This window comes from Hibiscus syriacus, unplaced genomic scaffold, assembly GCF_006381635.1.
Source record: "Hibiscus syriacus cultivar Baekdansim isolate YM2019G1 unplaced genomic scaffold, ASM638163v2 tig00110325_pilon, whole genome shotgun sequence".
Classification (NCBI taxonomy): domain Eukaryota; kingdom Viridiplantae; phylum Streptophyta; class Magnoliopsida; order Malvales; family Malvaceae; genus Hibiscus; species Hibiscus syriacus.
In genome coordinates this window covers 695,059-720,868 of record NW_024062683.1, presented here as the reverse complement: position 1 = coordinate 720,868, position 25,810 = coordinate 695,059, and the positions used below count along the sequence as shown (strand labels likewise).

At 35.0% G+C, this 25,810-nt stretch overlaps 2 protein-coding genes, 1 long non-coding RNA gene and 3 pseudogenes across 3 annotated transcripts; 3 read left to right on the top strand and 3 right to left on the bottom strand.

The window, feature by feature from the left end:
- Window positions 1-1,791: 1,791 nt before the first annotated feature.
- LOC120118061 lies at window positions 1,792-3,204 on the top strand (annotated as a pseudogene).
- Window positions 3,205-4,354: 1,150 nt separating this feature from the next.
- On the top strand, window positions 4,355-4,908 carry LOC120118087 (annotated as a pseudogene).
- Window positions 4,909-4,934: 26 nt separating this feature from the next.
- On the bottom strand, window positions 4,935-5,411 carry LOC120118063. The gene is made up of 2 exons (XR_005515714.1): window positions 5,111-5,411; window positions 4,935-5,060 (listed from the first exon to the last, which is right to left on the bottom strand). It is a non-coding gene; the product is annotated as an uncharacterized LOC120118063 (long non-coding RNA).
- Window positions 5,412-9,064: 3,653 nt separating this feature from the next.
- LOC120117955 lies at window positions 9,065-13,321 on the bottom strand (annotated as a pseudogene).
- Window positions 13,322-14,869: 1,548 nt separating this feature from the next.
- LOC120118086 (10 kDa chaperonin, mitochondrial-like) lies at window positions 14,870-16,867 on the bottom strand. Its single transcript, XM_039138221.1, has 6 exons — window positions 16,815-16,867; window positions 16,659-16,709; window positions 16,086-16,182; window positions 15,283-15,363; window positions 15,058-15,197; window positions 14,870-14,966 (listed from the first exon to the last, which is right to left on the bottom strand). The coding sequence occupies exons 1-6, from the start codon at window positions 16,865-16,867 to the stop codon at window positions 14,918-14,920; spliced, it is 471 nt and encodes a 156-aa protein (XP_038994152.1). The 3' UTR covers window positions 14,870-14,917.
- Window positions 16,868-22,350: 5,483 nt separating this feature from the next.
- LOC120118026 (probable sulfate transporter 3.3) lies at window positions 22,351-25,590 on the top strand. The gene is made up of 10 exons (XM_039138174.1): window positions 22,351-22,727; window positions 22,803-23,010; window positions 23,092-23,263; window positions 23,863-23,928; window positions 24,012-24,125; window positions 24,201-24,317; window positions 24,385-24,798; window positions 24,885-25,158; window positions 25,246-25,322; window positions 25,400-25,590. Exons 1-10 carry the CDS (start codon window positions 22,370-22,372, stop codon window positions 25,556-25,558), a joined length of 1,959 nt encoding a protein of 652 aa, XP_038994105.1. The 5' UTR covers window positions 22,351-22,369; the 3' UTR covers window positions 25,559-25,590.
- Window positions 25,591-25,810: the final 220 nt, after the last annotated feature.

Here is a 25,810-nt window from a genome sequence, read left to right as displayed (position 1 = left end):
TATCATAATCTCATAAGATTTAATGAGTCGAAATACTTTAAATTTGAGTCTTGAACTTATTAAAACTGTCCTCTAGTGTTGTTAATTTCTGGTGTCAGCAATTCATTCTTCCCTAGAAAGTAATCAATCGATTTGAGCAACTATGCTCTCGTTTCCTTTGGAAAGGATCGAATAAAGCTGCCAAAGGTGCCATAATCAGCTGGAACATATAAGCTGCCCCAAACTGAGGGAGGTCCGACTTGAAGAATCTAACTCTTGGAATAGGCTTGCATGATTCAACTCATTAGAAAAATCCTGGCAGGTAACAGATCTTTGTGGGTTGCTTGGCTTCACTGTATAATTAAAAACAGAGATTTAAGTGAAATCAATGTTAATCCTTTAGTTGGAGCATCAGAAAGCTTCTTAAGCTTAGAGAGAGGCCCTCCCTATTATTTCTTCTGGACTCTCTAAAACGAAAGACATATGGAAGAAATAAGGGAACATAGGACAAGGTTCCCTTGCAGAAAATTCTTTGGTTTCCTCTCATATTCCTAAACATAGTATGATTTCTTGGATGATTCTCCTTGATCGGCTTCTTACTCGGATAGACTATTCAGAATGGGGATACTATCGTTTATGCATTCTATGTAATGAAGAACTGAATCCCATAAATCACTTATTTTGACTGTTCTTATGCGTCTTCGATCTGGAGCTCTATCATGATCCTTTCCAGCATACATGATAATTACAGTACTTGGGATTCAAGGATTGATGGTGCCGTTCAAAAATGGAAGGGGAAATTCTTACTTTTCCATCATTCTAAAATTGCTTGGAATGCTTTTAACTACTGATTTGGGAGGAAAGAAACAAAGGATTTCAAAAGTGGTTCAAGAACAACAGACCAAATTCTCCAATGTCAAAGAGCTTGTTCGTATTCAACTTAGTGATAAAGATATCAATAGATCTGATAATGTAAACTCTAATCTTTGTGACTATTGGGTCTTGATTAAGTTTTTCTTTTTTTGGTTGTAAATAGGGTATCTTTCTCCCTCTTGGGATATTTGTGTGTTTTGTTGAACCTTATCTTGGATAATAAAATCTTACTTATCCAATTTTTTTTAAATACGTGACTAAATTGAATTCCGATAGAACGAGGGAGAAATACAGGTGGCGAATTATATAGGGCAAACATTTTGGTACTAAATGAGGCGAAGTCAAGTAGAGGCGAATATGCGTAGAGTTAGATGGCGAAATACAGGTGGCGAATTATACAGGTGGCGAAATACAGGTGGCAAAATACAGATGGCGAGATACAGGTGGCGAAATACAGGTGGCGAATTATACCCCCGCCCATTTCTTTTATATTTACATAACCCAAAACCAAACTGTATTACCTGCCTCAAATCCTGACAGGTATCTCTCTTAAATAATGCTTGCACTATATTTCTTTTGGGAGTTCCTTTTTTGTTCTCCAGAATCTTCACTCAATTCCCAGTTTTTTTTTTTTCAGTTGGAGTTGCCTCTTTTGATTGTGTTTCAGAACCCATTTGTTGGAAGTTAAGGACAAGTGTTCCTGTTTTGGTGTTTTGGTTTTAGGATTCGGGTCCTGCTTTAATGGGACTGTTAATGTTGAATGTATTAGAAGACTAGCAATCCCATTGCTTCACTTAATTTGGTTTAAACTTTGGTCTCGAGTTAGTCTTATTTGGTTCGTTTTTGGGATTAATGAACGATGATGAGCTTAACCTTATTCTGTTTCAAGTGAACTTGTTGAACTTAAACAAAGGTTCAAGTTAGTGTTTTGTACAAAGCTTCCATGCCTTAATTTGTTGAATGTGTGATTTCTACATGTGCTGCTGCTTGTGTTGACTGTACAGAGATTGAGCATATAAGCTGCTTCTTGCTCTCGTAAAGCATTTTGCACGTTCGTTCAAGGATTATGTGTCCCCGGACGGCGTCGAGGCCTAGTAAAGCCTTGGAGGGTGTACACGGGGTTCAAGTGTCCTCATTCACCATTTGCATTTGTGGAGATCAACCAACATGGGGAGTTTCAATCAACTCATGATAGATCAATTATTACAGCAAATCAACCACTATTGATGCAGTAAGTTACAGCAAAACTTATGCATCAGATGATCCGTTCTACCTTATCTGTCGATATATATGTCGATGGTCGTGATAATACGTTGTTATAGTCTGTCACTCACCATAATGTATCGTGTTATATGTTTTTCAGAGTGTGGCAGCAGAGGCCATCTTGTTTAAAGCCTGTAAGATACTGTTGTATGCGAGGTATTGGTCTGTTTGTGCGTGTTTTGTGTGTATCAGCTCTGCCATCTATCCTATGAGATTCTTTTCCTATGCTTATATTCGAAAGCTTTCATCAGGGGACCGGAATCTTCAAGAGACGGTGCTAATGTGTTAACCTCACTTCCTTTTATAGCTCTTGGAATCAAGCCCCAGGTGATTTTCTCTTTCACTTGCTTCGTGAACAAGGTATATATCCTGTTGCTAATATAATTTGTTTACATGAACGCAGGAAAATTTGAACACTACGCTGTATGCTAATTCACTAATTGGAGTTGGAGTGCCTCTTCTTTGTATCATTCTTCCAGAGGAAAGCTGAGGAAGTTTAAGGTGGGCCGACTACACGACGATTGCCACAGCAACCGTGGTATGTTCGAACTGATTCATATCTTTTTCCAGGTTGCACACTTGGATTCGATTATAGATTCAAACCCCTTTTTTTGCAGTGTCTATCAAGATCTCTCAGAACGAGAACCCGAAGTTACTAATGGCGGCTTCGGCTACTTTCTACCTGTGCAGCCTCTGATGGTTTTCAGCTGTTCACACCGGAATGATGGAGGTAACTAGTTTCCTTGGAATTATATTGTATTTTCCATTACAACTTTAAGTTTGATCTGGTTGTTGTGTTGACGCAATTTCAGGTAGCATTTGCAAACAGAGTATTGAAAGAGCCAGAATTAAGGATGGTCACAATGTTCATAAGATGTCATCATTGTTGGGAGGTGTTCTTTTCATTGCAGATGATGTGTTCCACAGAACTCCTTTTATTCATGCTGCTTGGCATCTTGCGGCAGCTGTCGGTGTTGCCACCTGCAACAAGCTTCTTGAGTAGTATATATATATATGATTAATTCATTGCTATCATTTATCCTGAGAACTAAGAACAAAATCTCTTTGTTTTCCATCGGATCATATTCATCGGTATGAACTGCTGCATGCTTGAGCTCGAGCTTAAAATAAAGTGGAGATTCAATTCAACAAAATCATTATTCCAAGCATTGGGTAATAGATCTTTTGGGTCTGATTGGTGATGATTGTAGATGTTTGACCCCAACATTTGGCAAAAGCCCATTAATTCCCAAAGTTTTAAATTAAAATATTTGTACCTCCTTCACTCGAGATAACTTTGTTCTTTCATTTCCCTTGACATGTTCAATGATAATCTCATTACTAATTAAATTTACTACCTGAGCACTTAGACGATTTTCAGATTGAAATAACACCTAAGTCAGCCTTAACCACGTCCTTGTGAGTCTCTAGCTCACTAAACAACGAACAAAACCCGCTAGGGTTAGACAACAACGCGGAAGCAAAATACCACTGGGACTAATCCAAGCCACCTAAGTTGAAGCGGATCTCCGAAGCACGAACAATGTAAGAACTTCTAAGTCACCACGACTTGAATCACTTTGGAACTTCAAAAGAACTCGGAAAGGAACAAGGTTATCTCAACCCTCACGTTTGGCAACACAAGCCACAAAGGCTCAACACAAATAGAAACAAGCCGACAAGATTAAAAAGCTAGAAAACTAGAAGAAAAAAAAGAACTCAGAGGGAGAGTAAGAGTAAATGCATGAGTTTTATTACTCTAACCTACCAATCCATCAATAACTTTCAAAGATCGAGACTGATCAACCTATTGTATGATATAATGGACATTTATACCCGTATAAATAAAACTGAAAGAAAATAATCTTTTAACCTTGTACACATTATCATCCTCTCACTACAACTCTTCACTCAATTTAAATGAGTAAATGGTTAAAGATCATTACCTTCCTACTCCGACCATAATAAAACGTGTTCCAAATTTATCATTATTTATTGATTATATAAACTCGAATTAGAAATATAAACTGAACTTATAATTTATATAAATTACAGAAAACTTGAGCTAACCCAAAATTAAAAAATTTGAATACAAGGTGTACTTTCTAAAAGTAGAAAACAATTTTTAATTTTCTTTCTTTTCCTTCTCTTTCCACATTCTTCTACGATGCGAGTACGAGCACTGGGGAGAGACGAAATGATATATATTATTTGTCTGTGCTTTGTTGCTTCTTCAAAAATGGGATATCACCATATCACAGACCTCAACTTATCTCTTTCGTTCAACAATGCAAAGCCTTCACCTTTGATTCCAAACCCTACTATTAACTCCACCAACCTGTTAGCTTTCAATCATGGTGATTTCGGTAAACCCCACTCTTTCTTCTTTTTATTTTTTAAACTGATATGATCTTGTAACTTAACTCTGGTATATGCATATGTATATGCATGATTTCTTGTTATTGGTATAGCAAGTAATGCAAATGAGGCGAGTCAACAGCCATCAGGGAGTTCACGTTGGAATCCAACGCCGGAGCAGCTACTGACACTCGAGGAACTCTATCGACGCGGGACACGGACGCCGACGGCGGCGCAAATCAACAAATCGCGGCGCGGCTTCAGCGGTTCGGGAAGATCGAAGGGAAGAATGTTTTCTACTGGTTCCAAAACCATAAAGCAAGAGAACGTCAAAAACGCCGCCGTCAACTCAATAAGACTCCTGATGATGCCGATAGCTTGGAGAAGAAGGAATCAGCAGGTAAACCTATATGCACACACAGACAGAGAATTTAAACATATATGTTTTCAAAGAGAAAGTAATGAGATTTCTTTTGTTTTTTCCCCAGTATTTTCATTGAGCTGCTACGAAAATGAACCGACAAACAACAAGGCTTCTCCTTCAACCATATGTAAACTTCAGAGGTTTGTGTCTATCCATGTTTTGTCTTTGTTTCATGCTGAAAGTGATATTTACAGATCAATGTCCAATATATACATATCAATGTTCGGGAAAAGAAGAGGTTTAAAAGCTGCTTTCTTTTACTTTGCTGTTGTTTTATGAATTTGCATTCACTCAATCCTCCACTTTTTGCAATTCCACTTTAATTTTATCTTCTCTTTGAACATTCTTTTAGGGTTTCAAATCAACGCATGGAAGTGCAAAAAGTGGAAAAAACGAGTGGATGCAAATTCACGACAAGGAACTACACTTGGAGCTGTCTTGTTCGGCAACAGCTTCATCGGACACTGGATATTTATGTCCATTGAAACCCCACCAAGAAAAAATTACACTCTCGAAGAAGAAAACAGAAAAGAACAGACCCTCGAGCTGTTTCCCCTTGGAACCGGCATTATTATCGGCAACAAAGACACCCACCAAGAAGTACCCATCACAGCTTTAACTACAACAACAGCAAAAAACACAGTATTTCGAGTTTCTACCTCTGAAGAACTGAACAAGAACACGGGGTGGGTACTGGGTAGTAGCTATTGGCTAAGCTTTAGCATGTGGGCAACAGATCGCAGCAATTAAATACTAGTTTTTCCAGTTGAGTTAAAAAAGATGGTTAAAACTTAGCAGTTAAGCCGTTGTTAGTTTGTTTTTTGTGACAAACTAGGGAGACTGTTTCATTCTGTGTCTGTCACGCATGGTGCAACTGTGATGACAAGGACGTGTAGTTAATTTCGGGGAGGGTTTGCCTTAAACACACATATTGGACCATGTTGGCTAAACCCAAGGAAGAGCCTCCATTCCATTTTTTCCCTTTAAACTGTGCAGGGTTTCTTCTTTGTAAACAGTGTTGTCCATTTTTTCATATACAAAAACTCACTGAACAATTACAAGAATGAAAGAGAGAGAACAGGAGAAAGATGTGAAAAGAGTTGATGGTAATGCGTCCTAAAACTTGAACGGCATATATCTGGGGGGATTTCAGGTATATGTCGGTAATAATTTTTGTTTTTCTCATCTATGTTCAATTCCCATATATTCCTGGGGGAATTAAATGCTACACATTGTTCGATCAAGTAATAAGAAGTTCGATCCAACTCGATTGAGTTGTTGAGATTGGCTCAATAAACCAAATACATTGGTCTTATGCATTATGTATCAATCAGACCTGTAAAATTTGGTGATTACTGTTCTTTTACCAATAAAAGGTGAAAAACAGAAGGCAGAGTTGAAGTTGATGACACACCTGCTAGAAGTTTTGTCCTCTCATCCCTTGAAATACCCAGCCATATTCATACAATCCCTAACAAAATAAGCTTTAACTTGCAACATGATAATTAGGGAGGTAGCCTGGGAAAAAGGTCCGGAGAGATAAAAGAAAGATGCCAATTGAAGGTTTGTCACTGAAACTTGTGCAGCTGAATGTCTGCAGGGGTATGAAACAAGCAGAGCAAAAAGCAAAGAAAAATATACAAAGAAAGCGCGTATTGCCGAGAAAATCCAATGAAGGTCTGGTTGAGCCAGCATTAAACGGAAATGGCCAAAAATGAGGAAGCTAAGGGGATTGTCCTTGTGTCTCTTTTTGTTCCAGTCAACCAGGACAAACAATCTCTGAAGAAAAAGATGGGAAAATTCAGCTGAGTGGAACAGTTGGGGGATGATGGTTGTGGGATTCCTTCAAAATCTGTTTGCAGAGGTAGGCTGGTAGTGGTACTAGTAGACCCATCTTTCAATAAAGATGAATGCTCAGATCCGAATCCATAGCCTTTTCTTTTTCTTTCAAGTCCATACTCTCTGTGCAACTATTAGTATACCATTGACTTCTAAAATTCATAAATTCAATGTCACTTAAATGAAGTCTCGAATTCAAGTCGTTGATAAACTTGAATATACTGGAGTATGCATTGGATCATAACTTTATGTCATGAAATTGTCATGTATGGCGTCCTTCAAAGATCCTCAAAAGACAAAAGAAATGAACACGTACATGCCGGATACATACAGATATCCGACACTCGTATCCAAGTAACATCCACAAGAGAATATATTTTTTCATAGATATATGGAAGCTCCATTCCTTTTCTTCCCTGCTTCCTCAATCTTCATTCACATCCGGCCAAGCTTGCCAAGCTGAGGCTGCCAGTGAATTACCAAGGAAGAAATCCGAGTCTGATCAAGAAGTGTAAAGGACTCTGGCTCGACTTTTCTTCGGATCCTGAAAATGTGAAAAAAGTTCGAGTAAAAAAATGATCAATCATCACATAAACCACATCTATATCTCTTTCAGATAACTGAAGGACCACTACACATTACAACTTACCTCGGGGCATTGAAAGATGAACCATCTCTGAATATGGATATGGAGAAGATACGCATAAATGATCTAATTACTTACCAATTATCAAAATAAGGCGTCATCTATATACTTCAAAAGGTCGCAGATGAGGAAAAGTACAATAATAATAATAATACTTTTGTGAGATTCAGGAATGCCCCAAAGGCAGCCGTTTACAACCAGTGCATCTTCCTGAGCAAGCCACAGACCAGTGCAAGTTTGAGGTTCAGTATAAAGAAATGAGTCGTGCTGATGAGGAGTTACTTCACCTCCTATACTTGGTTGCTGTCAAAAAGGGTCACATATCATTACAACAACTCGAAGTTCAGTATTCAACAAAATACATTATTTGAACTTCCATGAGAAACAATACGGCATTCAAATCTTCATCTATTAACAGGATAAGTAGTGTATTTTTTCTGTTTTTAGGAGATACAGAAGGTTACATTTCCATTTGGATAAAGAAGTAAAGGCATCAAAATAGATCTGCCATGATATCAGAAGAAAATTTTCACATCTTTTAAATGAAACGATAACAAGATTCTTCAATTAACCACTGCCATCATCTTGCCTTTTTTTTTTTGGAAGATACTCGATGGGAGAAGACAGCACAGAATAAAACAACACAGCCACCAAATAGAACCTCACTGCCATAAAAATTCCTAAAATTTACAGAAGACTTCATATCACTAAATTTTATTGACAGGACATTTGAATTAGTATGTAAATATATAAAAGAAGAATCAACCTACACGAGCCAATATACTATTTCACTCTAAAGTTAAACTATTAAGTTCAGGTTACTGAAATCAGAACATTTCAACAACTCAGGGAACCGAAATTCTAAGGTTACCAGCAAAGGGTCTCATCAGTAGATATTAGAGTAAGTTCTCTCAACTGAATACTGTTGAGTTATACCCATAAAAGAATTAAATTAGAAAATTTAAACTTTAGTGACTAAAATTGGAGTGAAAAGATAGTTGAGTGATGAATGATACAATTTATCCATAAAAAAGATGACATGTGCAATTCACCAGTTAAGTTTTTAACGACGAGGTACTAAAACGAAACAAAAACTAAACGTTAGGCATGATTTTGAAAAAAGTTAAAATTTTATGTACTAAAATGGATCAAAACTGATAATTTAGGTACTAGCTTTATAATTTAGCATTAATTTATTTTCTTGATCAATAATTTTTTTAACAAGAAGATTAATAATTTGATAATATTTGAAAGATCGTCGATCAAAAAAGTATTTTTACGTAATGAAATGACCTACTCAAAATTAATTTAATTTTAGGAGTTCTTATATGATTAACCATTAATAATAAACCAATTCTTGAAATAAGGACTAATAATAGAGACCCTTCACAGAATTGAATAAGAAAAACCGATAACAAAACCCTGATTTCTCACAAGATCTACCCCAAAATTTCTTCCAAATCAAACAGCAACCAACCTCCAAAAGAATCATAAACCAACAGTTTTTTAGCTGCAGCAACACTCTCCGGTCGTCCCTCCGATAGCAAAATCGTCGCCTTTTGTTCTCTGATCATTGTATACAATTTGACCTCTGTAAAAAAAGTCCTCTGAGCTCCCAAATTTGAGTTGTATGCACTCTTCCCACACGATGAGGATTGAAAGAAGGACAAAAAAAGGGGGGGTCAGAGGCAAGATGTGCTAGCTATGTAACTATGTTTACAGGAACAAGACACGTTCACCCTTCGAAATCCTCCGAGAGAAGATTACGCAGCCGATGATGATCTTGCTTTTACCGTTCTGGTTATACGACACATGCAATCCGGGCACGGGAAGGTATATATTGAATCGTTGGGCCTTTTAAGTTCAACTCCCTTTGTGTCACTATGAGACCGCATGTTCAGCATTTGTCGCTTGAAAGCTCTCCACCTGCATGATGATACATGTTCCATAGTAAAGCATAGCAGTCTTCCCTCGATCGCCTTACGGATATTTTCCAAATTATCAAATGTAAAGTGTGTGCCATGACTGCTTCAACATGTATTTCTTCATGTTCATCTAGCCACCGAAATCAATCCGGTCTATAAAACAGTTAAAAGTAGAAAAGGTAAATGCATACCCGATATTTGGGTTGTCAAATAGCAGTGCCAACCTTCGCTTGTCTGGTCGAATTGTCTTTGAATGTCCTCCATACAAGTACCTCCTGTGGCCCATCAGGAAATGGGGAAAATTCCCACCTTGAGTCGTCACAAACCTCGCTATGAAGGCAAACAGTATAGTCTATGGCAGCCATCCTGGAAGAAAATCTCTGAAAACAATAATCCAAGTCAAATAGATGACAACAAATTAAGTCCAATATGAAAGCCATTATTGAAGGAGCAAGTTCTTCCTCCGATGCTTCTGACCTTATATGGAGCAAGTTCTTCCTCCGATGCCAGCATCTCCTTTGTTTGCAAGTTAGGGAACATTTCCAATAATGGAGCCATCGTTTTCTCGGAATTGTATATCTTCCCAGAAGCCAAAAAGATATATGTATTGTTATCAAATCCCATCCCTCTAAGCATCAATCCAACCTAATATGTTCAACAAAAATATTAAATGAACTATCACTGATTCATATGAACAATCTAGGGGACATTTAAATTAACACAAGAACGTCGGTCATCACACGGTTGCAGTGCTCATCCATGTCATGTTCACTTCTGATCAAGGTCAAGCATAAAATTGTAACAGGTAGAGATTACTCCAATTAAATTTTCAATTGAAAGCAACTTTATTTAAACAACAAATGTCAACTGACAATACCTCTAGAGGAGTAAGTGGGCATTTCCCATTAATCCTAATTGCTCCAGGGCGTATAACTCGACCAGGTTTTGTAAATTTTCCTTTCCAGCCTCTTTCCCTGGCTTTTATCATGTCTTCTTTTTCTAGCTCCCCACCATCAAATACACAACAAGAGAAAGCAACCATATCCTGCATAAGAAAAGAGTATATTCTACTTACAAAAGTGGAGTTGATAAATTTCTGCTACTAAAAGTCATAACAGTAGTCCTTTCTTATGTTAAGAAAGGTCATCAATCTTCATAACACATTTTCTATTAAAACAACGCCAACCTCCTCAAAGCGAAGATGGACGGAAAGATATTTGCCACCACTGTTTGCACTGCGCTCTTTCATTCTCGCAACCAAAGTTTCTCCAAGATTTAGTATGTGACTTGAAAACCGTAAAGCTTCATAATTCGCCAAGCATCTGAGTCTTTGGACAGCAGGAGGCGAATCAAATGACAAGCGGTTTGCAAAAGGAGAAATCCTTATTACCCTGTGTCATTCAATCAGAAAACAAATAGCCTAAATTAAGAAAATAGAAGAGAATAGCAGTGAAGAAAATGTGCTGCCTATATAAACTACATGCATATAGAAAAAATATGTATATTTTTGATCATACAATGTTGCTACTACAATAATGTCTATAACCACCATTTGGCAATCAATTAAGCAAGCTAAACCTTAAGCAAACAAAATAGGTATGCTACAAGAAATGCTCAAGACTCACTTTTCTTCAAGCAGCTTTGGTAGGACTACTTCCCTATAATACCGAATGGATGACCATGCTTTAATTCTGAAGTTGAAAACATTGGTCAAATTGTTGTCAAATCGTTCCATTATGTAGGTAGGAATCTTATCAACAACTCGTACATCATTCTTTAATGTATTGATGAAATACTCTTCATCATAGATGTCCTTGAATTTGCTGGAAAAAGTAAAAACCACATATGCGATTCAGTCAATGCGATAACAAAACGATTAGTCAGCCAATGAGCTGGATACCGGTGGTTCTACCAAAAAAAAAAGAAGGTTTATAAGTAATGCAAGAAGAAAGAAATGATGTATAAAAAAATGAGGTAAATGAACTGAGAAAATGGAAATTCAAAACCAAGTTTGGTTCAATAAAAAATTTGGGGAATAATATTTTAACAATTCTTCAGCATCTAAGAACTTGTTAAAACTATAAAATATTTTATTTCATTTCTCTTTCCATTTTAGCTCTTTCCTGAAAAATTTTTGTCCCTCTAATTTGACAATAAGCAAAGCTTAAAGAGCCTATCTTTTTTCCTTGAAGGTATAAAACCAACATGCCAACTCAAATAAATGACAGCAAACCTGGGATCTCTCCATATGCTATGAAAATGGAAATTAGGGATTAGAAGTGTCGCATTAAGATAACCTGCCACAGCAACTGCATTGCATATCTACATAGCATCCAAAGCAACCATGTAGAGAAAAATCTAAATTAACATCATAGATACACAAGCTTTATAAAATGGAGGTAAAGCATGAATACGTATTAGAGACTAGTGAGGAATAGAACCAACCGATGTCCTCTGCTGATTTAAGCCTCCATTTGCCTCGACGTATATGTAACCATTTGATTCTGGTAAATCTATAGTAGGAACAGCCGAATCTTAAACTAATGAAGATAGCCAACAACCAAAAGCAGATTTGTACATTTGAACATAAAGCATGCATGAGCACATATGCATAAAGCACATAAGAAATACTTCAAATGTGCAAAGCACCAGGAATGGAACATTTACACTAACATGTTAATGAAGCTCATGAGGTACTCACACATACTAGGAATATGCTTTTCCTTGAAATAACAATCTCAAACTATGTTACTTAGACTCAACAGCAAAACCAACAATGACACAGGTGTAGGTATAGAATATGCTATTCACACAACTTTAACAGAAACAAAGTCATCTTCATAAATAGAGGCATTAGTTGTAAGAAAACCATAAGAGCTTAATTGATGTCAACGAAGCAACAGAAATTTTATTGCGAATCGCTTACGATAAATAACAGGAATAAATTCATACCTTCAGAAGACTTGCTTACACAAGGTCTCCACAGCCCCCCTCTATAGGAATTTCTCCAAACAGTCGAAATCTACAAGAAAGCCAATAAGTTTAGGGTAGATATAATCACAAACCATGGATTAGCATCAGAAATGACTCCAAAATCAGTTTAAAATGCAGCTTTCCATGTTTTTTAGACCAATGTTTTGATTAAAAAGATTGTTGCTCCCGGAAATGAAGCAGTTGCAACAAGACACAAGGGTCTACTGCCTGAGAGCACAATAGTGAAAACAAATTTCTTTTCTAAATGTTAAAACTGATTCATTAATTATACATTATGTTAATACTGTTTTCCTGAATTTGGTTAAAATATTCATTTCTAAATTTTCAATATTTTTTGTAGAATGATTGAAAACAACACAACATAAAACCAACGGGAAAATGTAACTAACAACATTGTCCAAGTTCCTCAAAATTCTATCAAGATCAAACCCATAAGGAAAAATAAATCATACAAAAAGCTAAAAATCCAGAATAATTCAACAAACAAAACCAACCCATCAAGGGAAACCATATAAAAAAAAAGAACAAATCAGAAACCAGAGACTCACGGCATCAGCAGAGGAATTATCAGCATTCATATAAACTTTAAGTTTCTCGTAGACCTGGGGACTCCGGTAAACGGAGCCGGCTGAGGGCTTGTGTCTAACAACGGGAACGACATCAACGGAAGCGGTGCCCATGTAAAGAAGCATCCCAGAGATATAAACGAGAGGAACAACGAGGAAAATCCGTTGTCGACGAAGAAGAACATAGAGAAGTGACCAAGAGAGACGATGGGCTAAGGTCCGCACCGGTTGGAACGGGCTGGACCTACCCGACTTCCTACCGTGGTGGTACTTCGGTGACTGTACTGGTGATGCCGGAGGTGATGGGGAGCTTTGGCCGCTATTAGGTACCCTATTTTTGGGGTGCATTTGAAGAAAAAACAAACACCCGAAAAAATGGCTAAATAAACAAAAATCAGTTCCTCTGTTCTTCCTTCCTCGTGGCTACATCATAGAGGAAGATGAAAGCTTTGAATGTGTTCGTTTTATTAATTTTCTACGTCATCGAGAGACGACGAGAGGAAATATATGCTTTGATTGCATGTAATTGAATAAAACAGAGGTTAAAGAGAAAATGTGTACGTGGTGTTTTTGGAGGGAGGGACTGGGGGAGAAGATGAAGGGAAAAGTATGTGTTTTCCGTTTAACTTCCGTAACGGTTGGATTCGATGTAAAAAAATGGATTGGGTTAATTCACCATACATCTCTAAACTTTTATCTCAATTTTAAAATGATCCTACCAAATATTCATATTAAATCCTTAAAATATAGAGTAAATGTTAACTCAAATTTACTTAAAACATATAATTAGAAATAGGTGTAGGTATAGATAAATTATATTATATATAATTAAATTTTAGACATTATATTATTTAGGTATAATTAGAAATAGATGTAGGAATGGACAAATTATATCAAATAGCATTAAATTTTAGATATTGTATTGTTTAAATACAATAATAAAATTAATCCCCGATGTTTATATAAATTATTATTTTGTATCATATTCTTTTATTTTAAGTATTTTATAATGTTTTAATTTATATTTAAAATAGTCTATGTTAGATTAAAATCGTTAATTGATTAACGATCAACACATATGATTAATTTAACGTTTTCACATGTGTTTAATTGATAACGTGGCATATATCATATCACAAAGATAATGATAAGACATATATCACACCATTAAGATAATTATATAACATGTGTTATGTCATCTAAAGTGATAACATGATATGTGCTATTAAAATAATAATGTGACATATATTACGTCATTCAAAATAAGTATGTATGTGACACATCATTTTATATAATGATGTTATATGTGACACTTCATATGCTACATGATCAATTATATAAATGTAAAAAAGTCACGTCAATAACATCCATTAATTCTTAGTCAATAAGAATTATTTTAATCTAAAAATACTTTAAAAAATAATAAATAAATGATCCTTTATGTAAACGTTAAGAATTAATTTAATTATATGTCTATTGTTTAAATTGTTAAATTGTTAAATTTTATTTTTAACTTATTTTATTTTTGGCTTCGATTATATTATTAATATTTTTTAATATTATCAAATTGTAATAAGTTTTGTAATATGAAAAAATATTAAATATTTTAATATTATTCTTACAGAAAATAATCAATGACAAAAAATGAATTACAATTAACAACAACCAAAAAATACAATATCAAATAATAAACTGCTTAATATAACACTGAAATTTAATACCTAGAACATATCTGAAATAATGTTATTTTAAATATCAATAATCGCATCAAAATAATATTATATTGTATATGTTATCATGCTATTTGAATTTTAACACCCAAAAGGTGTAATTGAAATTGAAATTAAAATTAAATGGTGTGATTGAAAATTTAGTGATATAAGTGAAAAACTATCTAAACTAAAATTCAAAGGAAGTTCTTTTGATTGATGAACTGATTTATGATTGAACTAAATAAAGATGGTTAATCAGTTCCATCCAATTTGATTAATCCTCAAAAACCCATAACAACACAAACATAAAAACAAAGCTAAAGCCCCATAACAATCGATCAATCATGGAGATTGCCCAAAATATCTTCATCTCTATACAGATGAAACCTGCAGATAAAACCCCAAAAGTGATTTAACTTATCAAACCCAAACAAAATTATAATGATAAAATCAGATAAAGAGAGCTTAATGAACATACTCTTTATCGCCGAGCTTGACTTGGGAACCACCAAATTCAGGCAAAAGAACAGTGTCGCCTTCTTTAAAAGGAACTGGGATCGTTTTCCCTTCCTTATCTCTTGTTCCCGGACCCACGGCCACCACTTTCCCCGAGTTCAGCTGCCCTTGGATCAAACATAATCAATAAATGACATTTAAAGAGACGGGACAAAAAGGAGAAAATAATTGAATGGGAAGAAACTACCTTGGTGGATTTCTCCGGCAGGAGAATGCCGGCAGTGGTTTTGGAAGGGGGGAGGATTTTCTCGACAAGAACTCTGTTAAGCTTTAGGGTTTTATTTTTGGGTAAAGTATAGAAATGGTATATTGACTATATTTTTCTGTTTTGTTAATCTCACCGACTATTAAAAGTTATAAAATATTTTTTTAATTATAAAATATTTTTCTAATTATAAAATATTATTTTATTAAATACATCAATCATTAAAAGTTACAAAATAATCATCTTACTACTTTCAAACTTGTCATACTCCATTAAAAATTGACGGTCGCTTAAGTTAGATGTCAACCTACTAATTGATATATGATACAATCATATTTTAATGATGTATATTGGCACCGTTGTTGCTTTCAAGCATTGGATTGTCAACATTATATTTTAAGCACCGGTTCGAAGATATAATGTAAACGGAGAATCGATCCACAAAATAAAACTCAAGTAGCTCTGGGTCAGATTTTATCATATACCAGTTAACAAGTTAACATCCAGCTCATGTTGTTGCTAATTTTTTTTATTAAAAAAGATGAGTTTGAAATATATTAATAGTTGAATGACTATTTTATAATTTTTAATAGTCGGAAAATTCAACAAAATAACACCTTATATTATAATAAGGGGATTATTTTATAATTTTTAATAGTTGAGAGGCTCAACAAAATAATATTCTATAATAAGGTAACCATTTGTTCACTTTACCCTTTATTTTTTAGGGTTTAAGAAAAAGATTAGTTTTTTTTCCTTTCAATTTCATATCTGATTTAACAAACAAAAGTCCAAAATCGAAATCCATTATCAGGTCCATCTAAGGAGCTCCACATTTGGCCATTGGCAAATGCCAGTCTACTAATACTCATGGACATGAACCTACAAATGAAATAGACAGGCACAGAAAGATTCACCTTGAGACTTCCAGGTTGACATTATCAACGCAGATTTCTTTGATAAATACGTAAAGTGAAATTTCAGGATCATGTATCATGGGAACGCCCACCAGGCGTTCTATTTTATGTCACAGAATGGCTGCGTTACATTTAGCCCAGCTCTCTCTCTCTCTCTCTCTCTCTAGTTGCTTTTGCTCAAGAATGGTAGTTGACGACTTGACGTTTGGGCCATATACAGTGATCGACCAAGAGGAGAATGGGGGGAGAAAGTTAAAAATTTAAGATTATATACTTTATATTTTTTATTAATAATCTATATCCTCTTATATTTTAGAAGTTTGTGTATTCTTTAAAATTTTAAAAATTAATCCCACTAATATAAAATTATTCGACCTGACCACATATATGCATACATATATAGACGTACGTGTGGATATTCCAACACCGGCCGAGTTGAACCGGCTTTGCCCTTTACCATCCAATTTGCGGATATGGGGGCTACGGCCCTGTCTGTGGTTCAAAATGTTTCCAATAAAAAGAAAACAACTACGCATGTTCAACCCCCTGAGTCTTCTTTCTGGAGAAGAAAACAAATAAAATGGGGTTGGCGCCTACCTTTTGTCCACGTTACTCTCTTTTGCTTTACAATATTCTCTTTTAGGGACCATACACTATACTTTGAATGTTAAATTCATCCAGAACAAGCAACCACTCGGTTGCAGAGGAGCGATTAAACCAAGAAGCTGCATGAATGATATGTACGTTTAACATCAAAACTCCTTTATGATCATATCAATAACCTAAGTAGTTTATGTATCTCTTCAACTAGTTTATATTATATGCATGACGCAATCAGCAAAAGTCTCATTAATGGGTGATGGTTAACACTAATGGCACTTTTGCTTCCCTTAGTGGGTACATACGGATTTATAATTGTTGTTAGTAATATTTGGATTATCACAATTATAGGTGGTTTATTTATCTATTTTAATTTGGATAGAGAGCTTATGACGGTGTTATTACAAACGATTAATATTGACTAGTCAGAAAGATTTGAAAAGTATGTGGGAGAGCTTGAGACGAAGAAGAAAGTCTCATTCCCTCGGTCTTGGTTGAAAGATTTTATATTATCTCTTGTGTCAGTGTTAAGTCTAGGGTAATGATGGTTACTAGGCTCACAAATTGAATATGAATATGATTGTTTGACAATAAATTTAATTCTGACAAATCACGTGAATTTATCACTAATCATATCAAAAATCACATCGAGAGAAAATGATTAATTGAAAGTACGGTGGTTTTACGGACAAAGATATGAAGCCTTAAAAAAATATTTTATTTATTTATTTTAAAGACTTTGATTATAAAAATAGTTGTTAGTTGAATAAAATCAAAAGGAGTGTAACACTAATATCGATGTTGTGCATTTACAATTAAAATTACAAGCTTCCTAGAAAAGCTTTACCAATTGTAAACCATAGGTATTTGTATATCTTTTTAGTTTTGGATAAGGCCAAAAGCAGGTGCTTGGAGGATGATTCAGAGATGATATAATAATCACGTAATCATAGCATGATAGCAAAACATTTTGAGCAAGTAGAGGTGTAAATGAGGCGTTATTAGGACTGTGGATTAAAATTATTTTAAATTTAATTAGATGATAATCGAGTTTGAATAACTTAATTTATCGATCGAATCAAATTCAAATATCATTATACATTCGAATACACAAGTTATTAACTTGAAAAATTATGCTCGAGTTTGGCACGGGTAGTTTTCAAGTAGAAGTTCTCTTTTTGTTCATGTCTTTCGGGAAGGCGACTTGTAAGGCAGTATTTGCATGGCCTTTTCACCAGGTCCTTAAAAGATTCTTTTGAGTGTTGTTTTTTTTAGGGTTTCCTTTTCTTCTTCCATTCAAGATCTCTTGCACTATGTTGACGATGAGTTATGGAACGTGGGTCCATTCCGAGATACCAAGAATCCACCTTTAAGGTGGTCTGGTTCTGCGTTCATCATTTTCTAGCTCTTCGTCAACCTTCAATGCTGGAATATGTCAATAACAATAATGTATGGAGCATTAGTGCACCTTTTTTCACCCGATGTCACAACTCGACTTAGCCCATCTACTATCAAGTGCATGGAACAAACTATTTAATCACTTAGATTCATTTATTTAAGTTAATGAAATAAAGATGACTATGTCGGATGATGATGATTTATTCCTTCTTATTCGTAATCAATTATCGGACGATAATTAACCAATTGTCAGTAATGAAGTTTCATATGTTTAAGATTATCTTGTTAGATTTTCTGGATTTACTGGGGGGGGGGGGAACGCACATACAGGATCGTGATACTGTCTGCTTGATTTGGATCTACGGTCCAAAACACAAGTGGGCAAAGTTTGGAATTGAGTTACTTTTAGGACCGTATTTTTTTAACATTACTTTATAAAACTAGTAACTTGCCTAACTATATGATAATAATTGGACCAAAATGTGCAAATGAAATTATCGAATGTGACATTGTAATGCGGTTTACCTTCTTTTAACCATCAAACCTAACACAACATTTTTTTAATGGCCCTTTTAGGTCCCCTTAGGGAATCAATCACCATTAATTGACTAAAACTTCATACACCCTTATTATCTTCCTCCTTTGGATTGAACAATAAAGAACTTTTTATTTTATAAATAAAGCTACAGGAGTTTTGTAGGTAAAAAGAAAACAGTAAGAGAACTTTGTATATCTACTTAAGGATTTCATCTAATTCAACTCTAAATATAATCGGACTCACTAATGTAATCACATAAAAAAAGTTGTATGTTGTCATCCAATTTTTTTTTTAATTTTATATATAAAAAGTTAACATCATTTTTGTAAATTATCGTCATCACTCAAAATAATAATAATATTGATTTTTTAGATTCTAATACCGTAATTTAAATTTCTGACTTCACTTCTAGTCGGAAGTTACGCGTGTAACACCCTCAACCCGATTTAATTGATCAAAATTTAATCTAATTCGAATCAAAATCAAATTAAACATTTAATCTTCCAAAACATCATAAATTATTGAAATATATAAAATTTAGAACTATTTAATTTATTAGTCATACTCGCAACCCATACAATATGATTTGTGCTATTTATTCGTCGTTGAACGGGTAATATGATCAAATTTAGAACGATTCTATCTAATTTGGCCGCTGTCAATGTTTCTGTTTCATTTAATGTATCAATAATGATTCATTTAAAACGTAATTAATTAATGAACTTGCTGGTATAAGGAGCTTGGTTTTGAGGGTTGAAAATTATTAATTCTGCTAGGTTGAGAGTCGTCTTTGGATGTTTATGGTTTGGGTAAAATTAAATTAACCAATCAAAATGAATTAATTTGATCAAGTGGTCGGCCACACAAAATTTATTCAGTCTGAGGATAATTAAATATTACATAGAAATCATGAGGGAACCCCACAGGGTGAGATGGATGAAACCTCCGAGAAGGATGTTGGATCCTAAATACAGATGGAGCGTGTAAGACAAGGTCGGGATTTGCAGCAGCAGGAGGTCTGATCAGAGACGAGAATGGCGAGTGGGTAAAGGGATTCATGAGCAAAATTGGAAGAGCAAACAGCGCCACTGCAGAGGCTTGGGGGGGGGGTCAGAGAAGGTCTCTTACCGGCAAAAGAACTAAACGCTAGAAATTTGATTGTTGAAGTAGATGCTAAAGGGATCGTTGACGAACTAAACGATGGACTGATTGAAGGAAATCCTGGGTATACGATCTTGAGGGATTGCGAAGAACTTCGAAAGGAAATCCTGGCGACAGGGAATACGTGTGTTGATAAACTGGCACAAATGGCCCTTGAACAAGAAACAACTCTAGAGATTTTGTATGAACCCCCTGCTGAAATTCGTCCCTTGATTTTGGCAGATGCCAATGGGGAAGAAAGGATAAGATTGTAAATTCAACTGCGGTTGCAGTTTCTACTCTTTGTACCAAAAAAAAAAATTAAAGTTTATTAGTGTGTTAAACTAAAAAAAAACATAAGTAGCAAAGAAAATATCCCATCCGAAATGGAAAAATATATAATCAAACATCATAATTTATAACACATTTTAATTAATTTCAAAATTATCAAAACAAAACCTATTGAGTGACTTCAGTTATCAAATGAAGTGTTGTTCTCTCTTAAGATCTTAGGTTCAAACAGTTGTATCTGTAGGTTGTATGCATTATCAATGGCTAAAAAAGATTATAAACACATATTATTTTGTAATCCTTTCAAACTATTAAAAATCGATCAAAATAGTCAAAATTTATTTTATTCGATTAATAATTTTACTAATTTAATTAATTGTTAAAATTTTGAAAAAATATTAAATTAATTTCAAATAATTTAATTTGATTATTAATCGAATTAATCATTTCAGCATTTTAATAAAGAAGACTAAAACAAATAGCAAAGAGAGTTTGTTAATTGAGTAGATAATGCTTAATGTAAAAATAACTGCTCAAACTATACTCAAAGTTAACTTGGGTGTCTAAAGATTTTTCGTTAAAAATAAGTGTCTAACGTTCCCAACGTTACCATTTTAGGTGTCCGAGGCATAACCGCTGTTAAAAAATTCTGTAAATGATTATGGTAATTTTGATAATTTTTACTTAAAATAAAAAAAAATATATAATATTTGTTTTAAAGAAAAAACTCAAAATTTTCTCAAATCTTTTAAAAAAAACCCTCAAAACTTTAAAAGCCATAATTTTAATCCCTATTTTCACGCCGACCGCTACCCTTTATTGTCGTCGTTGCCATCGATTGGACCTAACTCCGACCGCGCCTCAACCCGACGACCAACCACTTGATGAACAACCACCGACGAACCTCAAATCGTGATTTAAACCTGACGACAACAAAGAAAAAATGTGACCTTTGTGTGATTCCACGGGGCCCAACGGTGCGATCGACGACAAAGAAAACGATGGACAAGAAGGGAGATGGAAATGGTGACAACGGCATCGGTCGTCAGTGGCAAAGGAAAAATAAAGGTCATGGTTAGGGATTTGGGATTAATTTAGGGATTTGAGTTTTTTTGTTGTAATTTTAGATAAATTAGGGTTTTTTTTAATAAATATAATAAAATTTTAAAGTTTTTTAAATAATTTTTTTAAAAATTATTAAAACGTGACATATGTCACTTAACGAAATTTGTTAATGACAGTTACGGTCCAAACATCTAAAATGGTAACACTTATAACGTTAGACATGATTCTATCAAACAATGGTTCTTGTGTAGTGATCAAAGTCAAGTGTGACATTTTCTTCGTCTCTAATGAAAAACATTAGCCCACCAAAGTATAATTGCGACGAGGCGTAAACATCTATCAAAACGAAATTTCCAAAAATTAGTTTGAGAGGTTAGGTTCATATCAAGGTCAAACAAAGACCGTTTGAGTCTCAAAACTTATTCAACGAGGACGAGATATTTGGTAATTCATAACTTAACTTTATAAGTTTAAATCGAACCAAAATCTCTCCTAATACAGATCTTATGCTTTTCTTTAACAAAGATCCCACAGCTGATCCTGAGAAATGTTAGTTTTGGAATCAGAACACTGTTTGCTTAATTTACTTGACGTGAGTAAAGTGTTGACACATCTATTCTCACACTTCACTCGTGAATTTATTCATTCCGTAACTACAATGATTTCAACTTCAAACGTGTTTAATTATTGTCCTTTATTGATAAAATTAGTATGTATAAATAATTGTTTTGTTTTTATTTCTTTCGGGTTGTATTTTAGTTTTTAACGTTTTAATTTTTAGTCAAACTAATTTTTACTAGATGAAAATTATTGGTTGACTAACGATAAATATGCATTACTGACGTTATATTATTATATGTGTTTAATTAATGATGTAATATGTGCTACGTTATCCAAAATTATATATTATGTGTCATGTCATCACTTGAGGACGTGATACATGTTCCAGAAAAAAAAATGATGTAAAATGATTATTTATACAAATATTAGGGACTAATTTTGTCGTTATACTTTTTTTTATTAGTTTGTTTGTTAGCGGTCTTCTGGACACATGCATAAATTGCAAGCATTGGTAAACACAAAACACAAGCTTTTTATGGTGTTTGATTCCACTAAAACCATGGAGTACTCCAATTCAAGCAACACAGATGATCATCCTCAATGCTGCCTGGAAATAGCCATGGAGGTTCACAGAGTTGTCCCACCACCCCATGAAATAGCCATTCGCAAGCTCAAAACCACCCTCAAAGAAACTTTCTTCCCCGAAGACCCTTTGCGCCAATTCAAAGGCCAACCCGCCAACAAGAAATGGATCCTCTCGGCTCAGTACATCTTCCCTATTCTCCAATGGGGTCCTACTTACAGTCTCAACCTCTTTAAATCAGATGTTGTCTCTGGTCTCACCATTGCTAGCTTAGCCATCCCACAGGGCATCAGTTATGCCAAGCTTGCTAATCTCCCACCAATTGTTGGTCTCTGTGAGTAAACAAAGTAACCCTGTGTCTTTTTCAATGAAAAAAGCTTTTTTTTTTGAATTCTGTGTTTTTCTCTAGATTCTAGCTTTGTGCCTCCTCTTGTATATGCTGTACTTGGAAGCTCCAGGGACCTTGCAGTAGGGCCTGTTTCCATTGCTTCACTTATACTTGGTTCCATGCTTAGACAAGAAGTATCCCCTGTCAATGATCCTGTCTTGTTCCTTCAACTAGCTTTTACTTCAACTTTCTTTGCTGGTTTTTTCCAAGCTTCTTTGGGATTTTTAAGGTAAACGGTAAACCCTTCTTCCTCATCTTCAGTTTTCTTTCATTTAACCTTTTCTGATGAGTTCTGGTCTTAATCTACCAGGCTGGGATTAATTGTTGATTTCCTCTCCAAGGCGACGCTTATCGGTTTCATGGCTGGGGCTGCTATTATAGTTTCTCTGCAACAACTGAAAGCCCTTCTTGGAATCACTCATTTCACTAAAAAAATGGGTTTGGTACCAGTTCTCAGCTCTGTTTTCCACAACACAAAGGAGGTAAATGGTGTTTTTAATATTTTTAATTAATATGTTCGTGTTTATTTATTTATTTTTGAAATTATTCATATTTGATTTGTGTTTAAATTTTTGATTTCATATTTGTGTTCGTTTATTTATTTTTTAAAGTGTTTATATTTTTATCGTTTAGCATTCACGAATATGTGCATTTAACGTTCTTGAATATGTTCCTTTAACTTTCATTAACATATTCGTTTAGCAAATATATTCACTAAAATAATGAAATTACACTATTAGTCTTTAAACTCTTTAGGCTTCACAATTTAAACTCAAAAGTTCATCAATATAATCTCTATCTTCACCAATATTTAAAACGTAAAAAAATAAAAGATAAATGAGAATCAGGTAAATAAGTTTATAAACGAGTCGATAAACAAATTTATTCATAAACATAAATGAATCAAATATACCTCTGTTTGTGTTGGTTTATTTATTAAATGAATATAAAAAATTTATTTCATAAACAAACATAAATTATCGAAAGGTTCACGAAAGTAATGTTACACCCGCTCACTTTGCACTAACGTTTTCATGTAAATGACACTTAAATTTATGGCGTTGTGCTTTTCTTTCTGCAGTGGTCTTGGCAAACAATACTGATGGGCTTCTTCTTCCTGGTGTTCTTGTTACTGGCAAGATATTTTGTACGTTCTTATTTACTCATCTATTTGTCTTCAAGCCTTAAGTGGAATTGGGTGTATTTGACTTGGGTTTGTGTGCCATGCAGAGCATTAAAAAACCAAAGCTGTTTTGGGTATCAGCTGGCGCACCTCTGGTTTCAGTCATCCTCTCCACCCTTCTGGTTTTTGCATTCAAAGCACAGCGCCATGGCATCAGTGTGGTAAGTTTCCATGGTCCCCCCAGGTTTCCATTTTTGCTGTTTTGGATTTACAGCTATTTGATTTGCCTATTATAGATTGGAAAATTACAACAAGGATTGAATCCTCCTTCATGGAATATGTTGCAATTTCATGGAAGTCACCTTGGACTTTCTATAAAAACTGGCCTTGTTACTGGCATCATCTCCCTCACTGTAAGTTCTTTTTTACAGTCAGTTAATATTAATGAACATAGATTAACAATGGAGAACTTTGAAACAGGAAGGCGTTGCAGTAGGAAGGACTTTTGCTGCTCTCAAGGATTACAAAGTGGATGGCAACAAGGAAATGATGGCGATTGGGCTGATGAACATGATCGGCTCCACCACTTCCTGCTACGTCACGACCGGTGCCTTTTCTCGGTCCGCGGTTAATCACAACGCGGGGGCGAAGACCGCAGTGTCCAACGTAATAATGTCTGTCACGGTTATGGTGACCCTCCTCTTCCTGATGCCTCTATTCCAGTACACCCCAAATGTGGTGTTGGGAGCTATCATCGTGTCGGCCGTGGTCGGCCTTATCGACATTCCGGCTGCCTGTCAAATTTGGAAGATCGACAAATTCGATTTTGTCGTGATGTTGTGTGCTTTCTTTGGTGTTATCTTCATCTCGGTCCAAGATGGTCTAGCCATTGCGGTAAGTCCTGTTCCTAGGTTCTTCCACCTTATTATATAACATGCAATCCCACAATTTAAAGCCATGGGATTAATATGAATGACCAGGTTGGGATATCTATTTTCAAGATCCTCCTGCAAATTACTAGGCCAAAGACAGTGATGTTAGGGAACATTCCCGGGACAAATATTTTCCGCGATCTTGACCATTATAAAGAATCGATGAAGATCCCCGGTTTCCTTATCCTAAGCATCGAAGCTCCGATCAACTTCGCTAATTCGACATATCTGAACGAAAGAGTATTGAGATGGATAGACGAATACAAAGGAGAAGATCATAAGACGCAATCGAGCCTTCGATTCGTGCTTTTAGAGATGTCAGGTAAGCTGGTTTCAAGCTCCAACCATGAATTATGAACACTGATCCCGGTAACTCAAACTCCGTGCATTGTTTGCTTTCGTTTCTCAGCGGTGAGCGGCATTGACACGAGCGGCGTATCATTCTTTAAAGAACTGAAGAAGATGGTCGAAAAGAAAGGCGCCGAGGTGAGTTCCTGGCGCTTTGTTGCATTGTATGCGTATGTGTTCTTATGTTCAAAATGCTTAGACTTTGTTGTGTACAGCTTGTGTTGGTGAATCCTCTGGGAGAAGTGATGGAAAAACTGAAGAAATCAGATGAAAGTGGGGAATTCATGAGACCGGATTGCTTGTACTTGACGGTAGGGGAAGCTGTGGCTACGCTTTCAGCAACAATCAAAGTGCAACCATCCACTGACGTCTGAAAAACCAAAAATGTAACTCGACAAAGCTATCATCTGCGGTGTTTTATGATGAAAATTATCACATGTGTTTGATGATATTAAGAAAAATCAAAGCCATTACTAAACATTTTACTTTGTACAATTACAAAAAAAAGTAATTTAAATAATAATCCTATTTATCAAACAATTATATCTATATATAATTTTATAAGAGTTAAAAAAATTAAAATATTAAACGAGATTACTGAAAATTATCCTGATCATTTTTTTCTT

What these genes read in the sequence shown, in the direction of transcription:
- LOC120118026 (XM_039138174.1), top strand. Translation starts at nt 22,370, where the DNA reads ATGGAGTACTCCAATTCAAGCAACACAGATGATCATCCTCAATGCTGC. An exon ending in AGCGCCATGGCATCAGTGTG is followed by an intron (nt 24,126 to 24,200) that starts GTAAGTTTCCAT and finishes TGCCTATTATAG; the next exon opens with ATTGGAAAATTACAACAAGG. An exon ending in CTGGCATCATCTCCCTCACT is followed by an intron (nt 24,318 to 24,384) that starts GTAAGTTCTTTT and finishes ACTTTGAAACAG; the next exon opens with GAAGGCGTTGCAGTAGGAAG.
- LOC120118086 (XM_039138221.1), bottom strand. Translation starts at nt 16,867, where the DNA reads ATGGTCCCTAAAAGAGAATATTGTAAAGCAAAAGAGAGTAACGTGGAC. An exon ending in TGCCGGAGAAATCCACCAAG is followed by an intron (nt 15,198 to 15,282) that starts GTAGTTTCTTCC and finishes ATCCAAGGGCAG; the next exon opens with CTGAACTCGGGGAAAGTGGT. An exon ending in GTCAAGCTCGGCGATAAAGA is followed by an intron (nt 14,967 to 15,057) that starts GTATGTTCATTA and finishes TTTTATCTGCAG; the next exon opens with GTTTCATCTGTATAGAGATG.